Genomic DNA, 26,927 nt, shown 5'->3' on the forward strand with positions numbered 1-26,927 from the left:
TCGTCAAATTTAATGATTTAAAATTAATTTATTTAATGTTAATTTATTTTGAATTTTAAATTATACCAATTCAATTTTAATTCTGAATCAGATCATTATGCTCGTAGAGGAGGATGTGCTAATATATTTTGGGGTAGTTTTGAGCATGCTTAACTACCAAGGGCCAATCTTATCCTGGTAAATAATTGTGGGTCAAAAATCAAGCCTTGATCTTACCCTTAATTCCCCAATAATTTTGCTTCTATTTATCAATATCAAGGTTCCATAATGGGCACTGCAATAATGCAAGGAAAGGCACATGTGGTTGCTGGTTGAGCACATATTGCTACGATTCCTAGCTTCACCAGCAAGAATCTCGTGTAACACTAAATGAAAATTTTTATAAAAAAAAATCCTGGGGTTTTTAATGTTTACCTTCTTATATTTGTTGAGTGATTAACCTGCCATAATTGTTGGATTTGAATAATATAATCCTCCATTTTAGGCTGATTACACTAGAGATCTATATGAACAGCTTAGTCCTCCCATGTATATGCTTATCAGCTAAAATTTTGAGCCAGGCTGTAATATAAACCTCTAAATTTGGCACCTACATCGCTCTCAATGGCAAACTTGTAATGGTCCAGCTCAATGCCATTCCACAAATTTCCTTCTCTGCAATATCCATCAATATAGAAACCTCCCATGGGCTACCTTTTTTCTCTAAATTCTTTGCCCCCGACAGTATTGATATTCCTTTCACCGCATAGCGGGACAGGGCAGGCTCTCATGCAACGGGCTTGGCAAAAGTTTTTAACCTAAAAGTTTTCTGGGTGATGAGGACATAGCACTGAAAGTGTAGGGTCATCTTTGTCATTTACAGCTCCGCACCTCATGCCTTCCTGAATTAAAAAGAAAGCTGATAATAGTACAGCTAGTAGGTTCTTTACAATAATATCACATGGTTTGTTTAAGCCAGTACAGATAAGATTTTCATATTTTTTATTCTGATGGATCCGTTTACTGTCTGGATTTGAACCATCCCTGTCCTAATTTCCAAACTAATCAAGGCGTTTCTACTTTGCGAAGACAACGAGAAAACCGCTGCTACAGCTTTCGTTTGTTTTTGGGTTTTACAGTTGGGAAGAAACCATACATCGTTTTGTCCCTAATTGACCAAAACAAAATCAAATTTGTCACAAAGCAGTCCAACGTTAAGAGTATTCTAAGGAGAGTGAGACTTTTTATGAAGATTCTCTAGAGAATCCGGAGTAAGCCCAAAAACATGTTTAAGTCGTGGAGGAGCAACAACAAAAAGATCAAAGCTGTTTTCAAGTTGCAGTTTCAGGCAACTCAGGTACCAATACTGAATTTCAAACGGATTCGCTTTGGATCGGTGTATTTTCTAGTTTCATTGCAGCTATATTCAATCAGTGTATAATGTAGCCAAATGGATTAAGCAATTAACCAGTTTATTAGGAAAAAACACTCACCTTGTTCTGTATCTTCATTTCAGGTGCCACATCTAAAGAAACCTGCATTGACTATATCTTTGTTGCCAGAGGATGTAGGAAAGCCAACATTCAAATTGGAGAAAGCTGCTGTGCAGGATGGAACCTGTTCATGGGAGAAACCTATATATGTAACAGTGAAACTCATCAGACAGGCAAAAACAGGAAAACTGAATGAGAAAATATACCATTTCATTGTGTCTAGCGTACGCAATTCTCACTTTCCAAGCTTTTCTTTTCCAAGGTTTAGCAGGTCTGCTCGTGCTTGCTAATTCCACAATTTCCTGCAGGGATCTTCAAAATCAGGTTATCTTGGAGAAGCTTCAATTGATTTTGCAGATTTTGCGGAGGAAACCGAGCCATTGACCGTCTCTCTGCCGCTTAAGTTCGCCAACTCTGGTGCAGTTTTACATGTCAGCTCTCTCTCTCTCTCTCTCTCTCTCTCTCTCTCTCACACACACACACAGAGACATGCTAACATTTGTCCCTCGAATCTACCATTTGTCCCCAATTGACTCCTTTCTGAGAATTGCCTCTAAAGCTAAAGATCTTGTGATCTGATTATAAATTTTACTTCATACCTCATATGTGAAGTAATCTTGGTTCATGGACACAGGTGACAGTTCAGAAGTTACAGGGAGGTACCGATCAAAGGTACAAATTAAGCTTAACAACTCATTTTCTTCTTATTTTCTTCTTATTTTCTTTCTTTTGTTTCTTTCTTTTGCAGTTGCCATTTTAGTTGTTAACCTTTTCCCCTTTGTTAATAGCATTTAAAAATTGAAAATTGCAATCTCAGATACATTGAAGATAATGGAGATTCCGCACTTCCCCAAGTGGAAAGCTTGAAGAACACATTGAGCAATGGCTACACAGATGAAACTTACAGAAATTCCACTGAAGTAAGGTTTAATATCATCTGTCTTAGAATTTTCCTTCACACTAATTACAGGAGGTGTTGAAATCATTTTTATCAGAACCTATTGATGCATGGCCAATTTGCCAGGTTGAACTGAACTGCTTTGCAATCATGTCACAGGACAGGAACTTGGATATTTTCTCATTCGAAAATGCTGACCAAGATGGCAGCTTCAAAGCATCTATTGGTTCTAATGCCAGCATCCAATCAACTCCAAGACAAAATTCCATGCCTCAAAAGACAATGGTTGATACTTTCACAACAAAGAACCGTCTGCATAGAAGATCAAGCACAGATTGGTCAGTGGATTCAGCTTCAGATGGAAGTTTAGCTGACTCAACAAACAGCCTTCCAAGAGAACTGCAAGGGGCTTCAGATGAAACCATTGAAAAACTTAAAAGTGAAATTTCCAGTTTAACAAGGCAGGCAGAATTATCAGAATTGGAAACGCAGTCTCTGCGGAAGCAAATTACAAAGGAGAGCAGAAGAGCACAGGATTTATCAAGGCAAATTGTCGACCTTAAAGAGGAGAGAGACACAATCAAGACAGAATATGAAGAACTCAGGTCCCAACAGAAGTTTATTGGTGGAGGAGAATCCCTGAACAGATTCCAAGCTCAGAATAAGGATGCCATGGATCAACTAGAAGAAATCAAGCGAGAGCTTAGTCATGAAAAGGAGATGAATAATGATCTCAAGTTGCAACTACAGAAAACACAAGATTCCAATTCAGAGTTGATTCTTGCAGTGAGAGACCTTGATGATATGTTGGAGCAGAAGAATATGGAAATATCTCATCTTTCTGTGAAGCTTGAGTTAAGTAAGAATATTGATAAGGTTCAGGAGAAAAAATGTAAATGCAACATGAAAGAGGATGACCAACGATTAGTAGCTGTACTGGAAAAATTAGCAAGGGAGCAAAATGATGCCTGTGAATTATGCTTACTGAAGCAAAAAATTGCAGATCTCTTTGATGAAATTGAACTATACAGAGAAGATAGGGAAAAACTGGAGAATTATATTGAACAACTTGCCCAAGAGAATGCAGATTTACAGCAGGAAAACCACGATTTGTCTTTTAAGTTAGAGCAGAGCAGGGTAGAAGAACTGAAGATGCAAAATGAATCCATGGAAACTTTGGCTTCTACTGAACGACTTGAACTACAGATTCAGAGATTGGAGGAACAATTAAAGCAGCAGACACAAGAATTCTCAGAATCATTGATTTCCATCAAAGAACTCGAAAGTCAGGTCAAAGAAATGGATAAAGAACTGGAAAAGCAGGCACAGGGATTTGAAAACGATCTGAATACAATGATGCAAGCCAAAATTGAGCAGGAACAAAGAGCCATTCGAGCAGAAGAGGCCTTGAGGAAGACAAGGTGGAAAAATGCTATGACAGCAGAGAAGCTGCAAGAGGAATTTAGAAGACTTTCAGTAGATATGGCAGGCAAGTTTGATGAAAATGAGAAGCTGATGACTAAAGCAATGGCAGAAGCTAATGAACTACATGTTCAGAACCGAAATCTGGAAGAAAGGCTTCACAAAGCTAATGAAGAACTTTCATTAGTCAGGGACCAGAACAGAATAAGAGTGGAAGAGCTATCGACTCAACTAGATTTGAAAACAAAACACTTAGAGCATATGTCATTAGAACTAGAAGCTACATCCCAGCAACTGAGATGTGCACAGAAGCATAAAGAAGAAAAACAAGAGGCTTTCTCGGTGGAAATTCAAATGCTCCAAGCAGAGAAAAAGACATCGCTTGAAGAAACAGAGGTGCTAATAGAAAGATGGAATCAAGAGAGAGATGAATTGGAGAAAAATTATGTTTTCGCAAAGAAGGAAGCAGAAAAGGCCCAAGAAGAATTATTCGTGTTGAGGTCTTTGAATAATGAAAAAGAGACACTGGTTGACAAACTGTCATCAGAAGCAGAAAGCCTTAGGTCTCAGCATGTTGAGTTAAAACATAGCTTGTCTAAAGAAGAACTGGAGAAAGAAAACCTGCAGAAACAATTGCTTGAATTAAAGCATGAGCTACACAAGACAAAAGAAGGAAGTAAGCTAAAAAACAATAGCAGTGTAGCTGCATTTTCAGAGGGAAAGAACTGCACTCCAATATATAATGAAAATAGGGGGACAAGATGTGCCGCAATAAATGCTGCAAATGTCAAGGAATCTGAAGAAAGCAAATACAAAAGGGAGAAAATTCAGCATTCTGGGATGACTGCCACTGAAAGAATGTCTGCCAAGGAAGAAGTTAGCGTAGCACCACTTGAAAGGTACAATTTCAAGGCCATCTCATTGAAATCTAAATCCGCTGTGCCTTTGCTGTGTCTACTGCATTTTTTTTATTTCCTTAATTTCCTAGTACTGACTGAAATAAGGCTAGGAACCTTCTCTTTAAATGAACAGAGTGCATCTACTGATGTTTTTGTTTCTATTCACTTTCAAATTATGTATCCACAAAAAAATGAAAAATTTGCTCAGACAAAGATCTGAAAGTCAACATTTTCTATGCCAGGGATGACAGCAACCTTACTGAATTGTTGACTGAAATGGAACTGCTGAGGGAAAGGAACAAATCCATGGAAAGTGAATTGAAAGATATGCAAGAGAGATATTCAGAGATAAGCCTCAAATTTGCAGTAGTAGAAGGTGAAAGACAACAACTTGTCATGACTGTACGCAACCTCAAGAGCGGTAAGAAGAACTAGCATTCCTTGAGTTGTAGGATGTTTGCTCTCGGCTCTTCCTCTATGAACGGTTTATCAACTGTTTGAGCTAAATCTGCTAAAACAGCAGTCCAAATTTCACTAAACAATTAACCTTCAATAAATTGTATTCATCATCACATTCTTGCGGGATACATAATGTTACTTTTTGTATATGATATTCATACAGGAGAATTGGTGAAGAATTATTATGTGATTTTATATATGGTAAATTTGCAAGGAATGCAAATATTGAACTGCAATGAAACAAAAAAGGGATGCCAAATATCAGAAATCTCTGTAAAGAATTAAAATATAGCGGCAAATTCATATTTACTATCATACTATGACATTTCTCATTAACATCACCTCCAATCGTGTAGCGTTTAATGTGTCCTGGAATTCCAAATTAGAGTAGATAAGAATTTTGTGAAGTTGGGGCCCCTTTGGTACACAAAACAAAGGAAAGATATAATGTTATATCTTGAATAACATGAAGCATAGTTGAGATTAACTGGGATTTGGTGTGGTAGCGGGACATGCGCTTTAAACAAATGGTTCAGTAATTCTCTTTATGACACTGAAAAACCAAATTCTCAAGGTGGGCTGAGCCGCACATGCAAAATGATAATCTGCATTTAAAATATTTATAGAAGCAATTCTTGCATCATAACTATGTTCTAGTTTTAATCCCTACAAGTTGCATCCAGTATATGCTCAACCTCATATGGTAATGAGTTTAATAACCACTAAATTAAATATTTATATAAGTTTTTAGTAGAATTAGTTAAAGGAGCATATGCAATGAATATATAAATCTAAATATAATATTTAATCCAGTCATTATAAAGCTCAAACTGACATGAGTTTGAGCTTTCCATAGACTTACTCATCACTAAAATGATAGCACTGTTGTAGAATTTACAAGAAAAAGATGGCTTAGCGAAAGTCTGTACTATAAATGGATGGTGGTGTTGTGGAATTTTTTTTTTTTTTTTTTTTAAGAACTCATTAGAGATTTTTGAAATAAGAGTATAGCATTGCTACAAAAATGAACCACCAACCTCTAACTTCATCAACAAGACCCTAGCTATGATTCTACGATCAATTCCTTGGTTGTACTTTCTTAGTTATTTATTGCTTCCGCGACTTTTTGCTTTGTCGGTGTGCACTTCCATCGCTCCAGACAAGCCTAGTTTGGCTTCCGCTTTCATTCATTGCAAAAGATAGAGTCTGCATGCGATAAGTATCTTAGGATAATAAATTTAAATAAAAGCGTACAAAATATAATATCGCAAAAGCATCTCAAATCACACCTGTCTTGATCTCTTATCAGCGGGTGTCCTTGTCGGAAGGAAAGAAGCTGAATATCTTCCACAATTGGATGAGCTTGGGAATTGTTTATACTGCTTCTGCTTCTTTTGATTGTGTAATTTCTCAGGATTACTGCCCCCTTTGTACTTGAAAAACTCAAGAATGGATGGACTTTTTCTCTTAGTCACTTTAGAAATACCGCCCGAACATCCAAAATCGGGGGTTGATGTATCACATGGAAAAGACTGCTGCCGCATTCTACTCTTTTCCCGGACTCTATTAAGAAACTCTATTGTCCAGGGCGAACCTGGTTGTGGATGGGCAGAATGAATTGCTTTAGAGAGAGGTGTTCCACCATAATGTGATACCTCCTCTTTGAACGCCAGCTCTTTGGTGTTTCTTACAGATCCTTGCATTAATATATCTTCTAATTGCTTTTTGGTGCGTTTTAAAGGCATGTCATTTTCAGCATAACTATTGTTTTTTTGTGAACTCTTTCTGTGATCTTTTACGGAGGAGAATAAATCTGAAACAGAGTTAATTGCAGCAGCCGAAGGAAAAGTAGGGCAATTGTTTTTACCAAATAACAATCTTCTTGCGGCCGACTTTCTTGTGGAGTCTTGTTCTGTTTCTGGCAGCCAAGTTGAGAAATACATCGAGTTAGTGATAGAAGGAACATCCTTACCGATTATATCAGTGAGGTTAATTACTTCACCTAGAAAGTCCTCATGCGGATTCTCAGATTGGCTTGTATTTTTCCAGTCCAACTTGTTATTGATTACCATTTCTGATCCTTCATCTTGACCCCAAAATTTATCATTCAAATATAACCCTGGATTTTCAACTTCATCTAATATTACAGGAACCTTTGAGTTATGGGAATCACGTGGCTTGGAGATAGTAGAATAATCCACTGTCTGTGCAATATCCATTCCCTGGTTTTGACCAAACATATCTTTCAAAGATGGCCGCGGCCATTGCAAATCATCAAGTATCTCAGTATCTCTCAACATCCAGCAATCATCTCCCTTTAACACTCCAGGAGGACCCTGCACGTCATCAGGGAAATGGTTTAAAGGTTCAAACTGCCATGCATCGTTCATATGCATTCCAATTTTCGAGGGGCTACGTATGCATTTTTTTGGTTTTTTTTCAGAAGCCACATTAAAATGACATTTATTGGAGTCAGGACCCGAGGATACAGAAGAAGAACAGTCGGTCATTATAGATTTAGAATCCTCCCGTTCGCCATAGCTGCAAAAAGCACTAAATAGGACAATACTTTCTTCAGGAACATGATAATGTTGGAGTGCAAGAATCCTGCGTTCATTTGACCACTCAAGAAACTCGATTAGCTTGCTTCCAGAAGAGAGTATTGCATGAGCTGTCAATGGATTTATCGAAGGAAATTTGGTAAGGAACGATTCTGCAAGAGTTTCTGATTCAGGCATTTTAGGAAATATGCCCCTACACAACTTAGCAGCATACAAGATATTGCTTAATATGATTTCATCAGTCAACTCGGATGAATAGGAACAGAAAAGCTGTAAATCGATTCCCAGGCTTGCTGCTGTTGCATAGAGTCCATCTGAGGATTCCATTACAGAGGAAAGGAAGTTGATCTCTCCCTCAAACAGCTGAGAAAAATAAATAGAAGATAAAGATATGAGTTTTAGAATAGCAAATTTTCCATGAAGCATTTTTGTTGACACGGAAATCCTAAAGAAAACTTTCTAGTATTTGTTGCCATATTGGCATAAATGATATGTAGATCTAAAGGTAAATCCCAAATCTCCTATGAGGAGAAAAAAAAAGAGTGATATTTTTAGGCATATATTTGTTAAAACAGAAAAAGAAAATGTTGAAGCAAACAGACCAAATCACCAAGAATTTAGTACAAATCAGGATCATTAGAATATGAATCTTGTGAAATTCTTTTTGGCACTGCTTCTGAAATACTTTCAGGCATACTCCCCTAAACCATGTTTCCAACCTCTTAGACGGGGCTTTTATACAAAATACAGAGAAGCTGCAAGAACTAATTTTATAAAATATAGGATTAACTTTAAAATGCTTCAATAGTAAAAAGGTATGCCTACTTGAGTATGGCAATGAATCCAACAGTGTTTCTTTTTTCTATTCATAAAGCTAAGGGAAATCACTTCAACATATTCCAAGAACCCAAAGAAATGAGGGAAATACATAAATTTTATACTTCCCTAGATGGCATAACTCTTATAATCTGATAGAGAATAATAGGTGACCATAATTAGTGGACAGTGGACAGCAAATACCAGAATGCAGCAGCTGAAAGTGAAACTCAGCAATGGCAAAACATTTGTAGCAATATTCTCAATGCAAAATGGCAAGCCTGAAGAAGCTTCATCTGCAGTAGTTGCTTTCTTTCTAATGTTTCTGCAATGGTACCACACCAAGCAAATGGCCGAAATAATCACAACATCCACAGGCAGATCGATATCACGTTCCACGACTTGTAATCCCTCTTTCTCCATTGCAAGAATTTTTTGGTACGTGCTTCTTCTGGATATTATCATTTCCTTGTCAAAATTTTGAGTATTCACAACAACTATGGTGTCAGGGAAAGGAATCATGCATGCTTGAGTCTGCTCTGATTTCATTGAACAGGACACTTCAGGAACCTCTATAGGCGTAGGCTCTACTTTATCCGAAGCTGTTGCATGTTGCTTGATCTCAGTAGGAAAAACATTGAGCACTTCTTTCAATTTCTGGTCATCCGTATTTTTTTCCACGTGAAGGGCAGACTGAGACTCTCCTTCCTATGACAAGGTTAGTGTCAATTTACTCATACATACAATTATAATTGAAAAAATATGTAAACAATACATGAAAGAATCCACAACAGCCTTAGCCAAAGATAAACTAATTCCCGGGGGAAATATCTCAGTAGCATTTCATTATGATGATAAACTGAGAACATATATATGGAAAATTCCCTAATGTTGACCTCTATTCTGTTCGTATTAAGGAAAGTCAGATTTCCACTGATACAACTGTGAAGAATTTTTACCTTGGGAAATGTAGCATTAGTACCATGCGCCTTGACAGCAGATTCACTTATGTCATCACCAGTGACCTTCCCAGGATTCAAGAAAAATTCAAGATCGTTGAATTTTGACATAGATTCAAATAAGATCACCTTCGCAGAATTTTCTTGACGTAAATGCTCCCCATTTCCAGATTTTGAGCATCCATCGTCCAACAATTTACTTGTAGGAACTCCCAAAAGTTGATCACTGGAAATGCCTTCAGAAAAGATAACCGGTGATTCCTTAAACTCTTCCACTTTTGGCCCATCCAAAGCATCGTTAGATAAGACAAAATCCATCACCCACTTTCCCTTGTCAAAAGAGCCCCGATCAAAATCAATGTTGTGCAAATCCGACTCCAATACATTCTGATATAAGGATAATATCTTACTGTTGCATTTATCTTCTTCCAGGAGGTGCCAATCCAAGTATATCCCATCGGATGCTGAAAGGTGTTTTGGCTTTAATTCAGCTAGTATTTCATCAACAATGGCGTGCAATGACCTTACCTTGTGATGGTCAGAATGAACAGGTATAGGCATTGACTTAAAAGTGTCATCCACCAGAGCAAGCTCACAACTAACAATCAATTCATTGAAATTCTTAAAGTTCTTGTCTGCTCTGAACATCCACTCACTTGTTTCTGGCTCCTCAGTTGTTTGCATCTTGAAGAAGACTTCATAAATTTCAGATGAGTCCACTTCAAGGAATTCAAATTCCTGAAAAACAAGTGGGCTTGTTGGTAAAGCAGGGTCCCCTTTTTCGATCATGCTTATAATATCCATCACCAGGATTTTATCTATGGATTCCAGCTCAGTTTCAAGACGCTGCTCTGTTAGACAATGGTTTGAAAACAACTCCAGAACATCATATGGCTTTGATGCAAATAGCTCCATTCCATCTCCAAGGACGTCATCGTTTGGACTCCATTGAGTGGTTGTATTTTCAAGAAATGACAATAGTTCATCTTCCATGGACAGGTTTGTGAAGGTCCTCAGACTTATCTCATCAACTTCCAAAAAAGGAAACACGTAATAATGGAAGTTCATATGTTCACTACCGGAATCATCAGCTTCCAATACACAAGCTTTTATATCCATGTCATGATCTAAAGTAACATCTTCAACTGAATAAACTGATTCTTTTGTCTTCTCAGAGTACAGCAATTTAACCCCTGGCTTGAAAATATCCTGAATGCAGAAAGACAAGCAGATCAAAAGATGAAGTATCACTGCAGGGAAGGTAAACAAAAACAAGTGGCAAAACTAAATAGTAAAATGTACAGAATCCCCTAAAATTGGAATAGGAAAATCTTGTTATCAAACATCTGATCTTAACTTGAATATGAGCAAGCAATGAAAGCAAGTTGCTATGAGGAATGATATACATTGTAAACTATCTTTTAAAAACTTAACTGAATAGTTAGCCTATTTACTCCTTTTTACATCCTTCTTTGACTAGTTAATCGGTGAATGGAAAACTAGTAAGAGAAAAAAAACAAAGAACTCTTATCAATCAGCGTAATATTTATAGTTATAATCTGAACTAATGCGCTTCAAGCTATTTTCCAGAGTGAACCATAGTGGTGAGAAAAATCAACCATAGACGAGTTTAAACTTCTCATTGTAATAAACTTACATTACCCAATCAAATGCAATGTATATGCACATAAATACCCACTTCCGGAATTTGGAAACAAAAGGCAAGAAGCCAGAAAAAAAAAAAAGTAATACTTAAAACACTGAATCTACCCAAATACTGGAATATGTCAAGGCAATTTATGCAATAACCACTGAACAAGCAGGGTTCTCTGTTGACTACATAGAAGGGACTAAAAAAATGAGACCACAATCACTTCCACTTCTGGTGGATAGTACAAAAACTATGAGCTAAGCAAAGTGACTTGGGCACTCACCGAACCGTTCACTAACTCTGGAACTCCAGAAAGAATTCGCATGCTCTCCTCAAAACCGCAAACATTTTCCTGAAAAATCACAAAAAACATTATGCACATGAATAGAGTTCTGACAAAATGCAGATCTTACAGACTGCTGTAGACTTTCACTTACCGAGAATTCATCGAGTTCTGGTGCTTCAAATTGGATGACTTCAAGCCTCTGCATATGCTTCTCGTATACTGTAATCTCACCATCTTTCTGCAATGCATTGCCTGGACTTAGGGAAAACCTCCAAACAGAAAATAATTAAAGCAATTATCATCATTCAATAAGGGCACTGGAATGCTTATAAAAATTTAACCTCCAGAGATTCATGTCCATATGCTTTTTCAATCCCCTCTTTTGTATCTTCAAAAAGAGGCTTGGCTTCTTTCTGGAATTAAACACAGGATTGTGCACAATTAATGAGATGCCAACGCTCAAACTATAGTAACTTCAAACTCATTTTAACTCAATTTCCAAAATGAAAGTTCAGAACCAACAGTCATTAGAAACCATTTGCTAGACAAGATCAAGCGCCATCCTATTAACAGAACAAGACGAAGATTTATAGATTAGGTGATAATTTCGAATTATTCATGTCCAAAATGATTACAAAAGAAATTGAATGTCTGAATCATATGCTTCTCTCAAAACTTTCCCAGCAACCAACACAAGTGTCGTCTCCCTCAGTTCCCATGGTAGATTCTATTCTGGTTTGACTTGTAGGTTGTTTGGAACAAATGAATACCATAAAACTTGAAAAATTCATTCGAAATCCACACTTGACACAGATAGAGCCTACAAAATTAATTTGAAATTTTATATCTCTAATTATATGGAATTGGTTTTACCTAAACCTTTTTTTTATTTTTCAGAAACGGTAGAACTAGCGAACAAATATGAAAAACAGGGCAAGAGTCGAAAAGGTTTTACTTCATTCGAAAAATAATTTCTAATTTATAAGATACCAAACGTGAGAAAGAATCCCAATCAATTATTTTAAGCAATTCAGAGCTTTGGTTGCGCGAACCTGGTCTTTTACCTCTAGGCTCTAACATCCAATCTTAAAAATAATTGATAAATCTAATTAGAAGGAATATAAAACACCAAAAGAAAAATAAATGTGGGTGGGGGTTGGGTCAAATTTCAATGCGGATGATTAACCAGCATTGAAGATATTAATCAACTTAAAAGATAGGAAAATTAAAAAAGAAAAAAAAAAGGGTACCCGCGTTTGACTGCTTTAAGTTATAATGATGAGAATTATCTTTTCTGCTCCAACTTAATCTTTCGTATTTTCAAAATTTTAGTATAATAAACGAATTTCATGGGAAAATAAAATTATATCGAAAATTTAAATCAACAACCTCGGAGTATCGGATCTCGTCACTTCCCCAGCTAAACTTCCGCTGCTCATCGGCGCAGAGCTTTGCATTACGAAACTGATGATCCTCGAAATCTTCATAGTCAACATCAATTATTTCAGGTATCACTTGTGAGATAAACTTAGAGAGAGCTGAATCAATCGGCAACCTCTCCACCTCAAGAGAGATATTTGCTTGGGAATCGAAGCGAGAGAAATCTTCTTCGAAGCTCAGGAGACGAGGAGGGAGGTGAGGAATTGGGAGCTTGAGGAAGCTTAGGGTTTCTTCTGGAGAGGGATAAGAGGTGAAGTAGTCTGTGTTGAGAAATCGAGTTCGCATTTCTGCTGAATTGTTTGGTATTAGCTATGAAAGGCAGGAAAAAAGGGACAGGTAACGGACTGGTTTTTCAAAAGGAAATTGAATTTGGCGCCACCGGGTAAAAAACAGTGCTTGCGGTGTTGGAGCAATGCAACCACTTAAAAACGAAGGTGAAATTTTTAAGCCATAAACTAGTAACTCATTAATAATTTTTATGCCATAAATATTTCTTAAAAATTATTTACGTTTTTTTCGGATGAAATTAAAAATTAAAGAGGTAAATCCTAAAATCTTTCAAGTTTATTAAGTTACACTTGCTATAAAATTTACTATCAAACTAAATTTATAAATACTTTTATTATTTAATTATAATTTATAGATAAATAATATTAATATATATATATATATATATATATATATTAAGGTTAATAAAATATTAAAATTTATGAAATGATTTTCATACAATTTTCATGTGAATATTCTAAAGAAAAAAAAAAAGGTAAAATACGTGGAAAAAACAGAAAAAAAATGTTAATTCAATCAGCACTACCGACCAACAGATCCACCAAAACATATCAGCTCTCGAGTTTTGTGGAAAGATCAAAGAGAAAAGCTCATAATCGATATTTATGGCATTTGAGGATCGCATCCAACAAAGAGGATGGTAAAAAAAGAGACCTCTGAGTTTCTCTTCTTAATGAAGCATGCATACACCGCAAGACAAAAGAAGGCGACTCTATTTTAGCAAACCAATACCATCCCAACAACTTCCTCCCTTTGTGAATTATTATTTTGGTATTGGCCACTCAAAATTTGAAGTGGTTAATATAATGTTTGATTCATTTTATAGGGTTTTTTTAGTTATTTATATGCGTCTGTTATTTACTTCACAATATGTGGATCTTAATTTCTGTTTTTTTTAATTGATGATGTTAGGACTAAATGAAATTTGCTGGTTATATTAATATTGATCTAATTTTATATTACGTGTTGTACTAGAAACGTGATGTCGTTGTAGTATAGTGGTGAGTATACCCGCCTGTCACGCGGGTGACCCGGGTTCGATCCCCGGCAACGGCGAAATTTATTTTTTCGGTTATTTACTCTTCGATGCCCCCACCTTTAAAGCTCGTTTGCAAGATCATGATCCACATTCCAGTTTAAATGTTCCACCTCATCGACATAAAGCATACTACGTGTCCGTTGTGTTCCTCTGTTTATACATATCAGACGCAACTGCAATCGATGGACTTTAAGCAGGCTGCGATCATTTCCCCATCTACTTATCTAATAAGCTCTTCGATAAAGATTGATCCAAACTTTCCGTGGCCATAGCTCCGCGTGTACAACTAGCTGCAAGTACGTGTAAGGACCTGGAGACATGTCGTTTAGCATAAAACGTGTCTCTGCTGTAGGGAGCCACAGCCATTGACATGTGGCACCTTACATCCTCCTATAAACATTCAAATTCCTGGCCTTGGTTTTACCCCTTCTGTCTTCTTTGAGGAACGTTAGCAAAGAGGTGCACTTCTCATCTCTTGCAGTTTAGCTTTTTCCCAACATGGATTCACAAATGGAACGCCCACATGGTCATCGCTACGAGCAAGAACAGCACCATGCTGGTCTTCATGCTGCAGGTAAGGACTATTACTCCTTGAAATTCTAAATGGAAATTTATGTTTTAACAATTAGATGTAATGTTTCTTTCTTTTAATTTGGTAGCAGAAGGCGAAAATGAGCATCACCAAGAGAAGTCGGTGTTGAAGAAGGTGAAGGCTAAGGCCAGGAAAATAAAGGACACTCTCAAATTGCATGGCCATGGTCACGACCATGACCAGAACTTACCCCGTGAAGGTCACGTACCTGATGATCATGACCTGGACGAGGAAGATGATGAAGAATTTGATGACCCTGAAGTTCACAATGTAGGAGCAGGATCAGGTATATAGTGCTTCAAAGTTGAGATTATCTATATTGACACTATCTAATAAAAAAATCCATGTGTAGATTTTTAATTGTGAATAAAAACTTTGATGTCGAATATGATTGAAATTTATCTGCAGCGTCCGAGTCTGCTCCTACTAGGAGCTCTATGCCTGGGCAAGAGGATGTTTCGAAAGACTTCCAAGCCAAAGAAACTGATCCAATGGAGAGTTTTATCCATGCACACGATGAAGATAGAGGACAACTTAAAGTCGCTGCTGGAAATACCAGTAATATGAAGGAAGTGCCTTATACTCCACTAAGTACGCCTGCATCCATTGCGCCTGGGATTATGGAACAAACAAAAGGTACTGATCCAATTGGGAATTTCGCTCGGGAACAAGAGGCGATTCGTGGACAACCAGAAGTCAATTTGGACAGGCCAATAGGCTTGGAGGAGGATCCTCATGCCCCAAAATCCAGACCTGGGGAGCATGATCCTTCCAATTATCAGACAAAGGTCTCCGATCCAACTAGTGCAGGTAATCATGCAAGTATCCATCCGATATTTGTTTTTCAAATGTGTAAGAACTTGTAGGAGTCTCCATTACTTATCAGAGATTATTGGACTGTTTTGCATTTCAGTAAATTTTCTCCCCCCAATTATTCAGTGTTTAAATGCTTAGTTGATTTGCTTATATGTTATATCACATTAATTGCAGGTGGTGAAGAAGTAGAAGTTGGTCCAATTCTTCGTTCTTTTGACAACATGAAGTTCTCAGATGAACCAAATCCTGTAACAGAAGAAAATCTCTCTACTAGAAAGTACGACCAGTCTATTTTTCCCACCGGAAGCCATGACCAATTCTCTCCGGAGCCTACTCCTCCGATACCCATGACGTTCCAAGAAAATCCTACATCAGCTCTCCTGACTGACGCCAGGAAAGACGACGCTAAGGAACATGAAATGCATGGAGGACAAGACCAGACCAAGGCAGCGCCAGCCCTGGAATATGGGAGGAGAATTGCGACAAGTGTGACGGAGAAACTGACTCCCGTTTATGAGAAAGTTGCCGAGACAGGAAGCACTGTGATGTCAAAAGTGCATGGAACTCGCACTGGCAGTGACAAAGAAGTAGAACACAAGGCTACCGACCAAGATAAAGGGGTGTCAGTGAAGGATTATGTGACCGAGAAGTTGAAGCCTGGTGAGGAGGACAGGGCCTTGTCTGAAGTGATTTCGGAGGCTTTACATAAGAAAAAGCCAGATGCAGAGAAGGCAGATAAGCCGATGGGAAGAGTGACGGAGTCTGAGGAAGTGAACAGGCGATTGGGAGGTATGGAAGAGGATTCTGGAGAACGTGTGAATACAGGCTCTGTGCACGTTTCTGGGAGTGGTATGGTGGAAAAGGTTAAAGGGGTAGTTGGTTCGCTGTTCGGAAAAGGCACAGAGACTCCGGAGCACTCACTGGATTCCTCTGCTGGTACCTGAAATCTCTGGTACTCTTCAATTTAAAATGGAAATTTATTGTTCGTCATCTTTTTGGTGTTTGGTTCTGCAGGTACTGAAACAGCTTCCGCTAGTGGGAAAAAAACAGAGAGGAGACTTCAAGAATCAGGAAATTGAGCAGGAGTGCGTGCTTGCTTTTTAAATCGAAGTTAGTTTGTTTTGATAAGAGTGTGATATGAATAAAGATGAATGGAGATGATTCTGCTTAAGAGAAGGCATCTTCTCTTGTGTGCGTGTTATGTATATGAAGGAGTGAAAACCGTATTTTCGCCTGTCTTGCTTGATGCCGTCTCCCTCTGTTTCCTCCCGTGAAAAGATATCTGGTTGTCTGGCCTGACAGCTACCATGGACGACACTCCCATTGTTTAAAGCTGATGCTGCTACATTATGGAGGCGATTATTCGGGATGACAGGGGCCTTGTTTTGCTTGCTGTGTGGTCAGTGTTTTCAGTTTCAATAAATAGTTGTAATAAATAATTCAAGTGCCTTTTTTCCGCATTGTCCTAATAAATAATTCAAAATCTTTTACAATTTTCAAAAATTCTAATAAAACTAATTTAAAATTAATAAGCTTTAAATTTAGCTTAAGAAGCACGGGTTACGTTTAGTATAATATAATATAACGAAATTTTGTAATATAAAAGAAAATTTAATATATAATATAAAGGAAAAATTAATATAATATAATATAATTTTATAATCTAAAAAATTGCTATTTAATTTTTTTAGACGATGCGAGTTTTTTTAAGTCATGAACTTTTTATCTGAATTTGTGTACAAATATTAAATATGTAATGTTAGCCTATTCATTTCTATTATTCATTGTTAATTGGGTTACAAGATCAGGCCTTTGACTAAGCCTTTCCAGAGCAAGAATAGGCAAGGTAGGTCGGAGGAGAAATCTCATCTCCCTCTTTATATTCGGGGAAAAAAAGATAGAACCAAGGATGAATTTCTCTGGGCATCTCTAGGAGAAAGACCAAAGAATGCCAACACGGCAGGTTTTTTCATTCAGCTGGTTATCCAAGAACGCGTGCTTCTCGCCTCTACCCATCTCTTGGCCAACCGCACCCTTCACTTAATGAATGCGATGCAGCCACCAAGGCCGCCTTCTTTTGGTTATTGAAAGGTTCTACCAACCAATACGATTTACTCGCATCAAAGGAGTGGGGCAGGGATTGTCTTCATGACCCCAGAAAGGTCAATGATCCCTTACTCGTTCACACTGACTTCAGCAGTTTTAAATAGATTTGAGGTTTGAAAAATATATTAAAATTATTTTAAAATATTTATTCATTTTAATTATTAAATTAAAAAATACATTACGTTTTAAAATTTTTAATTAATTAATTTTTTTTATTAATTTTAATCATTAAATATTATAAAAAAATTAAAATATTTTTAATATGAAAAAATTAATTAATAAATAGAAAAATTAATTAATAAATTTTTAAAAATGTGAGTGATCAATTAATATATTTTTTAAAATATAAAAAATGATATTTTTTTATGATAAAATTAATAGAGAAAAAAATTAATATGTTTTATTAAAAAATAAAATTAACGATAAAATTAATGGTGAGTTAAATTAATATATATTTTTAAAATTAAAAAATTAATTAATAAATAATTTTTTTAATATAAAAGTAATATATTAAACATTACATTACCATATTTGAAAGAATATAAATATAATCGATTTTTAATATATAATATGTAATGCAAAGCGGCCACGGTGATCATTAGGCGGTAGCATTGGTTGTGGCGGCAACAATGATAATTAAGGGAGAATAATATTCTGTTTAAATTAAAAATATTGATTAAATTAAATTAAATTAATTAAAATTTTTATTTAGTTTGTTTAGTTTTTAATTTGAAAATTTTTAATTATTTTTTTAAAAATATTTAAAATAAAGTAAAAAAAAATTATTAAAAAACTAAATCAATTAAATTGAATTGAAATTAATTCGATTCAATTTTTATAAACATTAAATTTTTAATTTTTAATTTATTTAATTTAATTTAATTTTAAATTAAACCTGTTAAATATTCATTCTAATAATAATAAGAGAGTAGAATTTGATGATTGGGTGGCGATTAGCAATAATTTGGATTAATATACTCTTTTTATTTTGTAATTTTTATTTTTTAAAAATTATTGTCTATATTTTATTATAATAATATATAAAATAAATTATTATAATTCTATTTATTTTATTTTATTTTAAAAAATATTTTATTAATTATTTATTTTTAAATAAATATTTAAAATATTTTTTAATATTTAATAAAATTTATTTAATATTTTTAAAATGAAATAATTGAAAAGTTAAAAAAATGTGAAAATGTAAAATTAATAAAATTATAGGATAAAGAGTATTAAATATTTAAATTAAAATTTTAATATATTTAACATTTTATTTATAGAAATCATAATAATTAAATTTAAATTATTCATACTATAGATAATTTATTATAAAAAAAGATCACACATATTGTACATATTTGGCATTTTTTTAATGGCAGTTTTTTTTTTGAAACAAGGGGTGGGGGAGTCGAACCTTTGACCTCACAAGACTACAAAGATGCACTTTCCACCAGGCTAAGTCTCGGAGTGCTCTAACGGCAGTTTAAATTTTTATAAATTAAAAATTCAGCCATTATATTTTTCATTTTATGAAAATTTAAATTTCAATTAGCAAAATATCATATACAATTAACAATAAATTGAATTGTTTTTTTATTTTTTAATAAAGTATTAATTATATAATTAATTTACACTCTATTATCTTATAATTTTTATTCACTTTATGTTTTTATATAGATTAAAAAATAATAATAATTTTAATTAAATGTCAATTTTTTCCTATTATTTTTTTAATTATATTATTTTTAATATAAAATGGAAAAATTAAGTTTTATTGAAAAGCAAAATCATTTTTATTAACAAAGATGTGGTTTGAATTAAAAAATAATTCATTAATTAATGAGTGGTTATAAATATAAAATGAATTGTAATAATAAATTTGTACATTAATCATAATAGAAAAAAAATATTTTAAAACCTCTAAAAATAAAAAGATGAATAAAAATTATAAAAAAATAAAATATTTAATTATCATAATTTTATAAATTTAGAGGATTCAATAAATGATCATTTTAATTAATATATTTAATAGATTAATATGGAATGATAACTGAGTAATTATATTTTTTTTTGAACAGGGAGTAATTATATTTAACTAGCAATAAATTAAAATAAATTATTATAATTATATCAAGTTATCGTTGATTATCCCAAAAAATTAGTAATATATTACATAATTTTTTTATTATTAAATAAAATAGTTAAATTTCTAATATAATCATGATCGAGTTATATATATATTTTTTATTATTTCATACTAATGTACCCTTAAATTATTAAAATTATAATTGATATTAAATAATAATAACTGTGATTCGTAACGAAAATAGAATTACGTAATAAAAATTTAATTAAATAATATATAATTTCACATGTGAAAAATAAAATTAGAATGCTACAGATTTCAATTTTTTATCAAAATTTATTCTTTTATCTATGAAGCGATATTTCATAAAAAGTTATCATTTATTAGAGAATACAATTAAATAAATTCTCATTACACCTATAATTACATGATCTCTATTTACTAGTCGGTGCTAATTAAATTTTTTAAAAGATTTAATAATCAATTATACTTTTTTTATCGTATAAAAATGAATGAATATGAATATTAAAATACATATTTTTACATCACTACTTTCGAGATACAAAATTTCTCATTTCACTCGCTATTTGTTTTTAATTTATTGACTTAAGCGTTAAATTTCAATCACTTCCTTTTTTTCTTACAAATTAATCAATTGCAAAATAAGTCTATTAGGGCGACATTAATAATACATTTAATTATAAATTACTTTTTTAGGTGTTTCAGAATTTTGTTTTATTCTTTTTTATATTAGAATTAATCAATTAGTATAACTTATTTAATTTTATATTATTTAAGTATAATCACATTAATTTTTTCATAATATTTAATTCAGAAATATATTAATAATAATAATAATTTTATTTTTATTCTCATCCTATTTAAAAAATTGATATAATTAAAAATTTATTTTCAACTAAAATAACTATTATTTTCTAGTTTTTATAAAAAATTAAATTGGATAAAAATTAGAATAACGATGGAGTAAAATGCATGTGTATATATAAATAAAACTTTTATAAAGATTATTTAATACAATTCAAACATATTTTAATTAATTTATTAAATTAGTGCCTTTGGGCATACTTTTGGTGTTTAGTTTTAGAAACGACATCGCCAATTAATTGAGAAAACTATCATTTTAAAAAAAGGTATTTTCAAGAAAATACATTACTTACGTGGCGTTATACGATTAGCTTTCGTTAAGAGCATTCTATTCGGTGATAACACAAGATTGCCTTCTCAGTCCCTCGCAGCTGGGCTGGGTTTATATCTTGGCTTCCCTGCATCCGTATCAAAACCCTTGCAGAGAAACACTACGAAAACTCAGGCCATGACTTGAGACAGCTTAAGAGCGCTGGACAATCACAAGCTTCCTTGTACCAGGTAACTCCGAAGTCTGCTTATTTTTTAGAAGTTCTCTCTGGTTGTCTTGGGAAAATTTACCGAGTAATACTTCTATTCAATGAACATTTCCGGTTCAAATTAAGCAATTTTCTGCATGGAGGTTTCCCAATTTTATGGGTTTTTTTCAATTCGATTTTATAAGGGTTGTTGAACTCTGTGCATTAGAAACGCCAATTTGTTGGTGGGTTTATTGGATATGTTCAGTACCTCAAGGTTGCAGAGATAATGGATCTAATCGACTCGAACAATGAACACTATAGCTCTATTTGTTGCAAGGATGGCTCCTTATAGGTTATCGTTTAGCTCGTACATTTCGAGAAAACTGTGTGACTATAGTTTTGATTGTGATAAAAGTGAGAATGGATTTGAGCACATTGATGAACCCTTGAAGAGAGTATGCAGATATTCAGATTTTGATTCTTCTGGATACGAAATCAGTAATGAAGAGCATTTCACCCTGAAGCACCGATTTTTTGAGCACGTGAGGAGGGATGCTGCAAGCGTTCTTGATATTCTCAGACAAGATGGCCTAGGCTTCGATGCAAAAGCAGCATTAAGTCAGTTGCATATAAGGATGTCGGGGCTTCTTGTCAGGGAAGTCCTTATGGGGATTTTGAAGAACATAAATTATGAGAATAAAGAAAGGTCTGCTAGATTAGGGTATACTTTTTTCTTGTGGTCTGGTCAGCAGGAAAATTACAGGCACACTGCGAATACATATCATTTGATAATGAAGATATTAGCAGAATGTGAGGAGTTCAAGGCAATGTGGAGATTGCTTGATGAGATGGTTGAGGATGGGTTCCCAACTACAGCACGGACATTTAACATATTGATCTGTAGTTGTGGTGAGGCAGGACTGGCTAGAAAAGTCGTGGAGAGGTTCATTAAATCAAAGAAATTCAATTATAGGCCATTCAAGCACTCTTTCAATGCAATTCTACATTCACTTTTTGTAGTTCATCACTACAAGTTGATTGAGTGGGTACATCAGCAGATGCTAGTTGAGGGTCATTCCCCAGATATTCTAACTTATAATATTCTTATGTGTGTAAAGTATAGATTGGGGAAGTTGGATCAGTTTAATAGATTGCTTGATGAAATGGGTAGGAGTGGATTTTCACCAGATTTTTATACTTATAATATCCTTCTCCATGTTCTTGGTAAAGGGGACAAGCCACTTGCAGCACTTAATCTTTTGAATCATATGAAGGAAGTTGGGATCGATCCAAATGTCCTTCACTTCACTACTTTGATAGATGGATTGAGCCGAGCTGGGAATTTAGAAGCCTGCAAGTATTTCTTTGATGAAATGATAAAATATGGATGCATGCCAGATGTTGTTTGTTACACTGTAATGATCACTGGATACATAGTGGTGGGAGAGCTTGAAAGGGCTCAGGTGTTGTTTGATGAGATGAAAGCGAGGGGCAACTTACCAAATGTATTTACCTATAATTCTATGATTCGTGGATTTTGTATGGCAGGGAGGTTTGAGGAGGCCTGCTCCATGCTCCAGGAAATGGAATCCAGAGGATGTAATCCTAATTTTGTTGTGTACAGTACCCTATTGTGCAATTTGCGGCATGCTGGAAAGCTTTCTGAAGCTCGTAAAGTAATAAGACAGATGATAGAGAAAGGGCATAATGTCCATCTAGTCTCAAAGTTCAAAGGATATAGAGGGTGCTGAAGTAATAGGCTGTCTCCAGTGGAGAATTTTAATGGTTAACTTCACTGGCATAATACTCATAGGCTTGGCTCAGGTTGGATCCTTGTACCTGCTGACCTTAATAGATGTCCTGGAAACTAAAAGGGTAAATTTTAACCTTGTCATTCTTTGTTCATTGAGTGTAACTGAAATGGAAAAGAAAGCTGTTTTTCTTTATAATTACCTATCTTTGTTTTTGCGCTTCCTTAAGTAAAGTCATTCTTTGGGAATTCCTGTGGAGCAACTAATGAGATATAGTTGCATGTATCATCTATTTCTCCTAATCTTTTTGCTTTGATGCTCACTACCTGCATTAAATTAGTGGCATGTTTCTGAACACCTTGAATTACGATAATATCCTGCTTTTCAGTAAATTTTGTCCAAAAGATTGAGGGAAAAAAATTGTTTGTATTTGAATCTGGATTTTGAAATTTTACTGTTATCATATTTATTGTTGATCAATTTTCTGGTCTAAAAAATAATAGATGGAATGTTTGTTTTTCAATTTAGAAAGCAGTTGGCATTCATTGATAAATATTTGGAGAAGAATTTGGGGATAAAAAAATATGGTCCAAAAATTGACAATAAAAATTGAAGCATTTCCAAAGCTTGGGTTCTTTTAGTAGAATGCACTTAGTCTTCCAATGTCTTGTATGGGTGGAAAGTGAGTATGCCCTTTTATTGGGCAATATTATCATCTATTAATCTTATAAGTTACAAAAATCTGGGGCTGTTAAATTTCTTATGTAATTAATGGCTAATGTCAAGGTCAAGCGTTGGTTGGCCTTCCATCTTGTCATGAAATAATAAAAATAAGAATTTCGGTTATGCAGCCCCGTGAGGAAAACTTTAACATATGTTGCCTTTTTTAATTCTTTGTATATTTTTGATGTTGGTCTGACCAGTGGATGCTACATGCTATAAGATGGAGATTACTATCTATTACCAAATATTGTTGTTTGTTAGTCTTCCTCTTTTTTTTGGCAACTTAATTTTTCTTTCGGTAGCAATTAGTAAGGCATTTGGTTTTTTTCATTCATCAATTTCATGCCTGTTATAGGTTATAGGAAGTAAATATGTTAATATAGGAAGTAAATATTGATAGATGTATTAGTTGCTTAATCTTACTAATTGCATGATTATAGTCTTGATTTTCTTTCCTTTTTAGATACAGTCTCTCATGTATAAATATGTTGTAATCTCTATTATAATACATATCAAATATTACCTTTCTACATGGTATCAGAGCCTCTCCCATAGAAGTTTAAATTTTTTTAGAGATTTAGGGCTTTGTTCATTTGTTTTGAGACTTAGGGCTCTGTTCATTTGGGTTACCCTTAGTTGGTAATATTTGGATCTCACCGCCCACCTAGGAAGGGCGCCAGAGTGCCGGCGAAGCATCCTTGAAGAGCCGACGGGCATTTGGCCGGCAAGTGAGCCTCAAGCGCTACGACAAAGTTCTGCCGCCCCATTCGCTTTGGGTACTGTTCATGTTCGAGTACTGTTCACCTCCTGTTTTCTGATTTTTTGTTTCTTTTGTTGCTATTGCTTTGGGTTAGTTGTTCTCATGGCTGAAGTTAAAACCATCGTAACTGATGTGATTCCTGTGATGATTAAAATTACAAAATACAAATTAAATGGATTTAATTTTTTGGATTGGAGTAAGACTATCCGTATTTATTTACGAAGTATCAGAATGAATAATCATCTTACTAGGAGAGATTGAATTAAGGATGCTCGATTATTTTTGCAGATCCGAAATTCTATTCATAGTAAGGTAATCAACCTTATTAATCACTGTAAATTTGTTAAAAAATTAATGGAGTATTTGAAATTTTTATATTTTGGTAAATGGAATATTTCTCGTATTTATAATGTGTGTAAGGTGTTTTATCGAGCTGAGAAAAATGATAGAACTTTGACCTCTTATTTTATGGATTTCAAAAGAGTGTACGAGAAACTTAATGGCTTGATGTCTTTTAGTACAGATGTGAAAACTCAACAAGCTCAACAAGAGCAAATGGCTGTTATGAGTTTTCTTGCAAGTCTCCCTCCAAAGTTTGAGACAGCTAAATCTCAGATTCTTTCTGTTTCTGAAATATCATCGTTACATGATGTGTTCACTAGGGTGTTGCATACAGAGTCTCCAAGTCCTTCAGACACCCCTAGTGCTCTTGTTAGTTACAATGACAGTGGCAGACATAATAACAGAGGTAGACACAGGGGAAGTTTTAATGGTGGTAGAAGATCTCAGCGTCCTGGGGAAACAGTTTCTACTTCTGATTCCGGTGGAATCATTTGTTATTACTGACATACTAAGAAGACATGCTAGAAACTTCAGAATAAAAATCAGCGCTCATAAATGGCGCATATGGCAGTTGAGGCCTCTTCTGATCAGGGAATTTTGATATCTGCCGATGAGTATGCACAATTCACCCAAATTCAGGCATCTCTGAAATCCTCTAACTCTATCATTGCAATTGTCGAGTCAGGTAACTCTACTGCATATCTTGTGTCTTCATCCTCTAAATGGGTTATTGATTCTGGTGCTACCGATCATATGTCAGGTAATTCTACCATTAAGTCTCATGCATCGACTTCTTATGTTATTATTGCTGATGGCACTAAATCTTCTGTCATGGGTTCTGGACATGTCAACTCAACCCCTTCCATTTCTGTATTCTCTATGTCATGTCTTCCTAAGTTCGCCTTTAATTTGCTTTCTGTTAGTAAACTCACTCGTGCACTGATTTGTTGTGTCTCATTCTTTCCTGATCATTGTGTTTTTAAGGATCTTTCAACGAAGCAGATTATTGGTAGAGGGCGTGAGTCAGAGGGTCTTTTTGTCTTGGATCAGTAACTACTTAAATTTCTTGCATGTTCCATGCGTTTAACACCTTTTGATGTTCATTGTCGTTTGGAGCATCATTCTCTCTCGGTTTTGAAGAAGTTATATCCACAGTTTCATTCTTTGTCTGTTTTAAATTGTGAATCTTGTCAATTTGCTAAACCTCACCGTTTACCTACAGTGTCTCAAGTCATTAAACGGGCTTCGTCCCCCCTTTGAGTTAGTACATTCCGATGTTTGGGGTTCTTGTCCTATTGTGTTTAAGTCTGGTTTTAAGTACTTTGTTACTTTTGTTGATGATTTCTCTCGCACTACTTGGTTACTTTTAATGAAGAGTCGTTCAGAATTATTCTCTATCTTTTATGCCTTTTATGCTGAAATCCAAATTCAATTCAATATTTCCATTCGAATATTGCAAAGTGATAATGCTAAAGAGTATTTTTCTGGAGAATTTCGATCTTATTTGATATAAAAATGGATTTTTTATCAGTTTTTCTGTGTTGTCACTTCTTCACAGAATGGAGTTGCCAGAAAAAAAAAATTGACATCTTCTTAAAGTAGCCAGAGCCCTCTTATTCCGAATGAAAGTACCTAAATATTTTTGGGCTTATACTGTATCCAATACTTGTTTTTTGATCAATCGCATGCCCTCTTTCGTTCTTCATGGTGATATCTCTTACAACATATTGTTTTCCACTAAATCTTTGTTTCCTATTGAGCCACGTATCTTTGGTTGTACTTGTTTTATTCGTGATGTTCGTCCACAGATTACTAAATTGGATCTCAAATCACTCAAATGTCTTTTTTGGCTACTCTCGACGTCAAAAAAGGTATCGTTGTTTTTCTCCTGATCTTAATCGGTACCTTGTGTCTGCTGATGTAACATTTTTTGAGTCCACTCCATTTTTTCCTTTTTTTTCCGCCATCATCTGTTTATGACACCCAGGGGGAGGAAGATGACCTCTTGTTATACACTGTTTGCTCTCTCACTTCAGACTATTCCTACACCTTCCGCTCATGTGCCATGTTGCCCTCCCATCTTTCATGTTTATTCTAGACGCTTAGAGGACTCTGACTCCGCTCCGCTATCCACTTCTTCATCGACAGATCCTGCTCCCACTGATCCTTCACCGTCTGATTTGGATTTGCCCATTGCTATTTGCCAAGGTAA

At 34.7% G+C, this 26,927-nt stretch overlaps 4 protein-coding genes and 1 non-coding gene across 8 annotated transcripts; 4 read left to right on the forward strand and 1 right to left on the reverse strand.

The window, feature by feature from the left end:
• Window positions 1–674: 674 nt before the first annotated feature.
• LOC110616535 (girdin) lies at window positions 675–5,347 on the forward strand. Of its 2 annotated transcripts, none has more exons than XM_043957617.1 (7): window positions 675–1,336; window positions 1,496–1,696; window positions 1,781–1,903; window positions 2,107–2,144; window positions 2,290–2,392; window positions 2,497–4,691; window positions 4,934–5,347. In XM_043957617.1, the coding sequence occupies exons 1-7, from the start codon at window positions 1,265–1,267 to the stop codon at window positions 5,124–5,126; spliced, it is 2,925 nt and encodes a 974-aa protein (XP_043813552.1). In that variant the 5' UTR covers window positions 675–1,264; the 3' UTR covers window positions 5,127–5,347. The 2 variants fall into 2 exon arrangements, with proteins under 2 accessions (XP_043813552.1, XP_021614620.1); XM_021758928.2 differs by having other exon boundaries at window positions 694–1,336; window positions 2,530–4,691.
• Window positions 5,348–5,842: 495 nt separating this feature from the next.
• Window positions 5,843–13,305, reverse strand: LOC110617067 (protein SHORTAGE IN CHIASMATA 1). 2 transcript variants are annotated; one of them, XM_021759664.2, is made up of 8 exons: window positions 12,813–13,305; window positions 11,765–11,836; window positions 11,575–11,661; window positions 11,421–11,489; window positions 9,487–10,695; window positions 8,732–9,235; window positions 6,440–8,074; window positions 5,843–6,356 (listed from the first exon to the last, which is right to left on the reverse strand). In XM_021759664.2, exons 1-8 carry the CDS (start codon window positions 13,146–13,148, stop codon window positions 6,258–6,260), a joined length of 4,011 nt encoding a protein of 1,336 aa, XP_021615356.1. In that variant the 5' UTR covers window positions 13,149–13,305; the 3' UTR covers window positions 5,843–6,257. The 2 variants fall into 2 exon arrangements, with proteins under 2 accessions (XP_021615356.1, XP_043813551.1); XM_043957616.1 differs by lacking the exon at window positions 11,765–11,836 and having other exon boundaries at window positions 12,813–13,304.
• An 830-nt stretch (window positions 13,306–14,135) lies between these two features.
• On the forward strand, window positions 14,136–14,207 carry TRNAD-GUC. Its single transcript has one exon. It is a non-coding gene; the product is annotated as a tRNA-Asp (tRNA).
• A 395-nt stretch (window positions 14,208–14,602) lies between these two features.
• On the forward strand, window positions 14,603–17,101 carry LOC110617082 (low-temperature-induced 65 kDa protein). 2 transcript variants are annotated; one of them, XM_021759686.2, is made up of 5 exons: window positions 14,603–14,764; window positions 14,853–15,068; window positions 15,191–15,592; window positions 15,773–16,534; window positions 16,613–17,101. In XM_021759686.2, exons 1-5 carry the CDS (start codon window positions 14,689–14,691, stop codon window positions 16,675–16,677), a joined length of 1,521 nt encoding a protein of 506 aa, XP_021615378.1. In that variant the 5' UTR covers window positions 14,603–14,688; the 3' UTR covers window positions 16,678–17,101. The 2 variants fall into 2 exon arrangements, with proteins under 2 accessions (XP_021615378.1, XP_021615377.1); XM_021759685.2 differs by having other exon boundaries at window positions 14,605–14,764; window positions 14,850–15,068.
• Window positions 17,102–21,032: 3,931 nt separating this feature from the next.
• LOC110617535 (pentatricopeptide repeat-containing protein At3g60050) lies at window positions 21,033–23,088 on the forward strand. The gene has a single exon (XM_021760391.2). It carries the CDS (start codon window positions 21,448–21,450, stop codon window positions 22,888–22,890), a length of 1,443 nt encoding a protein of 480 aa, XP_021616083.1. The 5' UTR covers window positions 21,033–21,447; the 3' UTR covers window positions 22,891–23,088.
• Window positions 23,089–26,927: the final 3,839 nt, after the last annotated feature.

The sequence above is a fragment of the Manihot esculenta genome, chromosome 6, assembly GCF_001659605.2.
Source record: "Manihot esculenta cultivar AM560-2 chromosome 6, M.esculenta_v8, whole genome shotgun sequence".
Lineage (NCBI taxonomy): Eukaryota > Viridiplantae > Streptophyta > Magnoliopsida > Malpighiales > Euphorbiaceae > Manihot > Manihot esculenta.

Coding starts and splice junctions, on each gene's coding strand:
- LOC110617535 (XM_021760391.2), top strand. CDS start 21,448: ATGAACACTATAGCTCTATTTGTTGCAAGGATGGCTCCTTATAGGTTA.
- LOC110617082 (XM_021759685.2), top strand. CDS start 14,689: ATGGATTCACAAATGGAACGCCCACATGGTCATCGCTACGAGCAAGAA. Junction 14,765..14,849: donor TGCTGGTCTTCATGCTGCAG/GTAAGGACTATT, acceptor TTAATTTGGTAG/CAGAAGGCGAAAATGAGCAT. Junction 15,069..15,190: donor CAATGTAGGAGCAGGATCAG/GTATATAGTGCT, acceptor ATTTATCTGCAG/CGTCCGAGTCTGCTCCTACT.
- LOC110616535 (XM_043957617.1), top strand. CDS start 1,265: ATGTTTAAGTCGTGGAGGAGCAACAACAAAAAGATCAAAGCTGTTTTC. Junction 1,337..1,495: donor TGCAGTTTCAGGCAACTCAG/GTACCAATACTG, acceptor TCTTCATTTCAG/GTGCCACATCTAAAGAAACC. Junction 2,145..2,289: donor CAGGGAGGTACCGATCAAAG/GTACAAATTAAG, acceptor TTGCAATCTCAG/ATACATTGAAGATAATGGAG.
- LOC110617067 (XM_021759664.2), bottom strand. CDS start 13,148: ATGCGAACTCGATTTCTCAACACAGACTACTTCACCTCTTATCCCTCT. Junction 10,696..11,420: donor CAGAGTTAGTGAACGGTTCG/GTGAGTGCCCAA, acceptor TTCTGCATTCAG/GATATTTTCAAGCCAGGGGT. Junction 6,357..6,439: donor CTGATAAGAGATCAAGACAG/GTGTGATTTGAG, acceptor TATCGCATGCAG/ACTCTATCTTTTGCAATGAA.